Here is a 6,811-nt window from a genome sequence, read left to right on the forward strand (position 1 = left end):
GAGAATAATTTTTACGAACATAATATTGATACATTCTAATAATTAATATAAGATAATGTTTAGGATTAAAAGAAGCTGCCTTTTTGATGCTTCAGCTCGAGATCTTCCAACTTTGCTAGCGATGACGAGGTGGCAGTCCTTATCAGTTTCTGACAACGTCGTAGTCCGACGTTAAGAGTTTTATCCTCGCTTTTTTTCCGTCGTGACGCTCGTTCGCGATTGCACACGTAGTTGCAGATTACATGCAAAACTGAGACCCGCGGCGAAATCCTGCAAAACAGATGACACTTTTTGGTAGTGCATGCGTGCTCAATGCCTCTTAAAAATTATACAATCGGTATACCGTTTGTGTACGTATCGTTATGCGAGCTCGAATTTTTTTAATTATTTGCTCTCGCAATTTGCAAAGTGCAAATCCGTGATCGCTGTAAAGATAAAAGTGTGAAATTGATGTAATTTAATATTCTTACATCTACTTGATGTTTTTGTCAATTTCTATTGATATGTCTATATAAAAATTTTTGCATTTAAGTTTTAAATTCTACATTTTCTTTTTAAAGTTATTTTTTCTTAATTCTAAGTTAGGAAAAGACCTTAGCTTTACATTTATAATATTTTTACACTACAATTGAGAAATTTATGTTAAGTTTAACATATATTGCACAATCAAACCGTGCATATGGTTCATTGAAGTTCTTATATTAATTTAGCAAGATGTCAATATGTATGTTAGAGAGGAAAACAAATATTATATAAAAAAAGCACGAAATTAACACGAAAAAATAGCACCTTTATATAATTTAGAAATAATTTTATTTCAACGCTAATAAATGTTGAACATCTATTTGTCATAAATCTTTAAATTACATTATCACGTTAAATTAACACCCGATTATGTTAAAGGTTTTACACGAAAGTTTTAATAAGGACCGATTTTAAAATAAATCCAAATTTTTACTGTGTAATTTAAAAGATCTGATAATTTTTTTTAAATATTGATCTTAAAAATAATAATTTAATGAAAAAAAAATTTTTTTAAGAACGTTTATGAACTTTCCACAAGTTTAATTATCTGAGATTAAATAAATAAATGGTTGTAAACGATCTTAAGATTTATTTTTTTCTCTTACAATACATGTTAATATCGCAATTTTACTCTTATAACCACAATTAACGAAAATGATTTATAAATTTGTTTGGCATCTAGATTTTTCTGCATTATTTGACACGTGCAATTAGTAATTAGATGCATTCTGATTAATTAGCGGGAGTCAAAGAAGCCCGATGAGTATTTTGATGTTGCCTCTGGGGGTACAAGCAAAACTAGAGGGAAGGGGGGGAAGCTTAAAAACCAATATATCAGAATAATAACTTGTCCATTAAAACGCTTAAGTAGTAATAAGTACGCGAGCCTAAGTGACAGGCACTTGGAGATTCCCGCGGATTAAAGTGTCCAACTCGTGGAATTTATTGAAGAAAATAAATAACGGCGTGCATTCGCGCGCGACTAGCTTTTCCCGCGCCGCTAAGTCCTTATAAGACTATAGACTTTCGCGAACGTGAAGTCCCCATCTCCGTCTCGAGAAAATTACGCCGCAAGTTTTCGAGCGCGACGCAGACGCGCCACGCAAATTTCCAGAAAAATGCCGGCCGATTAAACTCAAACCATTCCGCGTAGTAAAGTTTCTAATCGTACAATTTTTAATCATTTGTCTTTTGCGATGTAGTAATTTCGAACGATAAAATATCATGTATCTTCGTTAATTTATATCGATAACATTAAAAAATCTTGCCATTTAGCATAGCTTTCATTGTATTAATAATTGAATTGCTAAGAATACAACAAGATCTTTGCCTGTGCTGGAAGAATGGTTATGGCTTCCATTCGTTCAGATCCTTAGCGGAAGATTCAATTTTCGATAGACGGGAAGACGAGTTTTAATCCCGGAAGAATTGTGTGTACGTGCTTTATTGATTGTTGGCTTATCGCGAATCTTAATTCGGCGGAGGGAAGTAACCATGTTAACTTGTCGCCGTACAAACGTAATTAACTGTAAAAACCTGAATATTCGAAACTCCTCGATGTGAAAAATAAAAACATTCTTCTGTATACGTTTTGTCAAACTGAAAAAATAACAAGCGTTTATTGAAACAAAATATATGAATTCGATGCTAATGCACAGACAAAATTTTATAGTAAAAATTACTATAGAAAATAGTAAATAGTAAGCGCAGAGCAAGGAATAAATTATTAAAATTTTTACTATGTTTTTCATTAAAATAATTTCTAATTTGCTATTAATTATCACTGATTTGCAGTGGTATACTTATTGTTGAAAAAATTAGTGAGTATTCATTGTCTTTTAGTGATTTTCATTTCAGAATTAGTGTATAATCACTGAAAGATCTATTTATTTCACTGATTAACAACTCATAAGTATACAACTGAAATTTAGTGTATGTTACTAATTTCTTTTTATAGTCTGTGGCTACTTATCGTACATGGTAATTTTTATTATAAAATTTTCTCCGTGTATGAAAATTGTATTCTAATGTTATGCCTAAATATTTGCGTTATTATCGAAAAGAAAATTAGTATAAATGTACATTATTAAACTCATACGTAAATTTCATACGTTTCATTAAGTTGTGCAACAAGGCACGCATTACGTAACATTGCACAAGATTTCATATCGCGTACAACGAAGCTAGCCCTGCATCTTCACTCGGAGTTACAAACTTTGCGATTTTATGAGAAGTAAGGACGAATTCACGCGGTACGTTTCTTATGACGTATATTAAAATCCTCTTTAAAATACAAAACGTGCCCTTACACCGCGCGCTACATTCTATCGCGGGGAGCGGCCGCCATAGTGGAAAGAAATGCCCCGGCAGTAGATGTGCTGCAGCAACAGCGGTATAGTAGCAGCAGCAGCAGCAGCATCGGGGGTTAGCGGTGGTGGTGGCGGTGGTGCCGGGGAACAAATCGAAAATGGATTTTCCCGGTGCGGTGCGGCTGGTAGCTTCGAGCGGCGGGCTTCGAACGAAAGCATTTGCCGGTTTATTCGCGGCTGGCTGTTACCCGGCAGCCATCTTCCGACCGTCTCGCTCGGCATGAAAGTTGCAGCGCGCCTTCGGTGATACGCCCATATGTGCTAAACGCGCGCGTGTGTGTGTGTGTACGTACGTGTGCGTGTGCGCGTGTTTCGCCGTGTGTGGGTGTCTACGTGTGCTACACGACACCGCGGTACCAACCTGTCTGCCGCCGCCAACCCACCGGCGAACTTGTTCTTCTTCTTCTTCTTCTTCTTCCTCCTCTATCGCCTCTCCGCCCCCGCTGTCTTTCAGGCCCCTTAATCTCCCCATACCTTCCTTCCTTCGATCTCGGCCTACCCCCGCTTTCCTTCTGCCCCCAAACTCGGGCGGTAAGGGCGAGGAGGGAAGAAGAGCCTGAGCATTTCCTCGACGAAATACGGATGTACGTGCCTTCGTATCCCGATCTTCTACGTGGAATACGCCGTGGCCTATGGATGGAGACGAAGGCTACTTGACCTTTGATCGCCGCGTCGACGACGTCGGCCCTGCGCGGCTTCTAAAGATGAGTTATATACTCTCAGTTTACTCGTGTCTCCCGTTGTCATTGCGAGTGAATGACCCCGATGTGGCAGGAATTTCTCGCAGGTTGATGAATTTTTGATTTCAAAGGAGCGCCCCTTGCGGATCGAATCTACGTGTGTTCTCTCTGTCTACCCTTAAGAGAATTACCTGAGAGAGTTTCGTTAGGGATTTTTGCTGAACATTTTAAATTGTTGTGTTTACCGCACGAACGAAGAGAATCGCGAGAAGAGGGAGGGGAGGGGGATTACAACTCCAGTTCGACCTCGCATCGAGCAACCTCAGGAACCAAGAAATTGGAACAGAAGCTATCGATCCTGCCGAGATCTCGCGGTAGCTCCGCGCGTTTTCGACGATCCGCGAGAGATTCTTGAGGCTCAAGGCTAGCCGGGCGAGGTCACGAGCCAGGCCGGGACGAAGAGAAGAGACGATTCCCTCGCTGTTCTCTCAACAGTGGAAGCAGTCGTGACGCGGAATAAAAGAAAGATGATCGGGACTACATAGCGGAGATACGAGCGAGGCGACCTCCCTTCTGGCCGGGTTCTCGCGTGCAACGTCGTCGGGATGTCGCAAAAAGAGAGTACAGAAAAGGAGCGCATGCATCGGCCACCGCAACCGTCGTCGTCGTCGTCGTCGTCGTAGAGTAGATAAGTAAAATAATAAAATACAACAGGGTGGCGGTGGCGGTGTCGGCAACAGCGGGTTTGCGGTCGCGTCGATACGACGCGGCCAATAGGAGTTTGCTAAAGCCCGTGACGTCGTTGGACGAGCGCGTCGGAGGGTTGCTAGGAGGGCTGTAGGTGGAGCCAAGAAGAGCGACGCCCCGGGAGGACAGGTGGAAAATGCAGGTGAAAGCATTGCGGGGCCGTCGAATGCCGAATTCGCCCGCGCGACCGTACTGCACGGTGCACCCCGCGTCGGCCGGGGATACATCCCCCGGCGCCGGCCAACCCTTTCCGCACGCGCGCGGAAGAACCCCCGGTCCGACCTTACCGCCGACACGGGCGCGGCTCCTTCACCCGGGAAGGAACCCCGCAGCGAAACCGGATGACATTATTTCTTATATATAATCCTGCGTTGCACCGTTCAATTTTCCGTATATTTCCTCGGGAAGCGCCGGGAAATTTCGTTATTTGTCGCGCTTGTACAACGAGATGCGTCCACTTGTCGCGCTTTCAAGATTCCAGGAAACGGGTACCGGGAGAGAAAGATGCACGGCTTCGAAATTGCATTACCGGTATTACTCTGGAATTAAAGGGAATTAGATGATAAAGCGTTGTACCAAAGTCAGAAGATCAGGGGTCTGAACGTCGCCATTGTAATTATTGAGGCGACGCGAATCGTCGAAGGGAAACAGTCGGCAAGTGTCGGCGAGTCGGCGCGGCGCGGCGCGGCGTCGTAAACAAGCCGTCACGATTATTAACCGTTACGCAGTACTTTTCATTTGGTTCACGTAGCCGCAAGCAGTTGCCATTTACCTTTCGCCCTTGTTGCATTCGTTTTTTTTAATGTTCAGAAGCGCCACTTTATTCGTCGTTTTTAAGGGTCACGTGGGAGCGCGCCGTGAAGACTTAACGGCCGCGGAAATGGAATTTCACTGAAGAATTCATCGGCGAGGATGCGCTGTTTTATTGCGCGAGGCTTTGAACCTCGAAACGATGACTCTGCGGATAATTCATGACGCGCGGTGTTCCCTGAAAAATTTATCCTGGCGCGAACGTGTTCCGAACTTCTTTCTCTCATCTACTTCCAGAAAGCGCCTTTGTCGAGCAATCGCGAAAGTACGCGACTGTATACCTCGAAATTGCATCCCGCAGGAAAAATTCTGTTTCCACCACGCTCGGAATTTCAAGCGCGATGACATTAATCTAAGAAATCTCAAGAATATTGCTTGCAATATTGAATAAATATCAATTTGTCTCCTGCGTATAATTCGAAGGACCACGAAACGAGCCGTAGAATTACCTCGAGTATTACCTTTGCGCAAACGTTCCCGATTATCCACGGCGCGTCGCGGATCACCGCGCGCGGAATACTCCAAAGAAGAATGACTTTCCCCGGTCACGTAGACAACACACTCTCGTCCGTCTAGACGGTCCCTCTGTCTTCGTTCCGCCGCCTTCGAATTTCTTAGCCGATCCCAGCCCGACCTTACGAACCGATTGGTTACCACCTTCTGGTTACGGCGCGACAGGGTAACGCGTCGCCTAAAGACATCTAAGCCGCAGGGGTTAACCCGGCACCTGGTGCACACTCCCACGAGACGCTGCTTGCTATTCGTCCTGCGCTGCCTCCTTCCTCCACTTTCACGTCTTATCTTACCTTCCTTTTACCTCCTGCCACTCTTCTGTCCCCACACGATTGTATTTTCCGCTGGCAAAATTGACGGAGGATGAGTCGCCATGTCCGTGATAATGTCGAGGAAATAGTCAAAAGTGTCGAAGCGACGTATTTACGTCAAAATAGCCCTATGTTAACATTAGTTGTGTATATAGTAACAAAGATTAATGATAATTTAATATAAATGATAGCCATAATAAAATTGTTTATATATATAAAATCCAAAATTCTCTATATAAATATAAAATGTATATAGGAAAGGTACATATTAGTCATAACTTATTTATATTATTGTTAATATTCTAACAAAATGTGCTCTGATTGAAATGAAATCAAATGAAGGAATATATATATATATATATATATATATATATATATATATAGATATACATATACATATACATACACCATGACGTACACATGCGACAGATCTGTACTTCTTTTGCGCACATGTGTATCTCATTCTCTGTGATTGTGCTGGAATCCAATAAGACAGCCGATGCAACCTGTCCCCGTCGTAAAACAAGACAAACAAATTTCAAGCCGTGCGGCGACACACCAAGTACACCATGTCGCCGGAAAAAGTGGCATATAAAACGAAAGCAATAAGGATCCCCATGAAGCAATAATTAAATTAACAAAAACCATGATAGCGATATCGTCAATAAATTAATCTTTATGCAATACTTTTAATTGGAACCAAGCCCGATATTCATTGATTTTTATATTTAGGACTGTTTTAAGTAATGTCTAAATATTAATATGGCTCTGATATGAATACTAAGCTCGAAGTAATTCACAACTGTAGTGATACTTAAATTATCAATTTTTAATAATAAAAGATAATTGATAGTTT

The 6,811-nt window shown here is 41.9% G+C and overlaps 1 protein-coding gene across 1 annotated transcript; it reads right to left on the reverse strand.

Annotated features, from left to right (window-relative positions):
- Positions 1–5,882, reverse strand: LOC105829166. The gene is made up of 2 exons (XM_036283448.1): positions 3,256–5,882; positions 1–270 (listed from the first exon to the last, which is right to left on the reverse strand). The coding sequence occupies exons 1-2, from the start codon at positions 3,364–3,366 to the stop codon at positions 181–183; spliced, it is 201 nt and encodes a 66-aa protein (XP_036139341.1). The 5' UTR covers positions 3,367–5,882; the 3' UTR covers positions 1–180.
- Between the last annotated feature and the right edge of the window lie 929 nt (positions 5,883–6,811).

The sequence above is a fragment of the Monomorium pharaonis genome, chromosome 2 (assembly GCF_013373865.1).
Source record: "Monomorium pharaonis isolate MP-MQ-018 chromosome 2, ASM1337386v2, whole genome shotgun sequence".
NCBI lineage: Eukaryota > Metazoa > Arthropoda > Insecta > Hymenoptera > Formicidae > Monomorium > Monomorium pharaonis.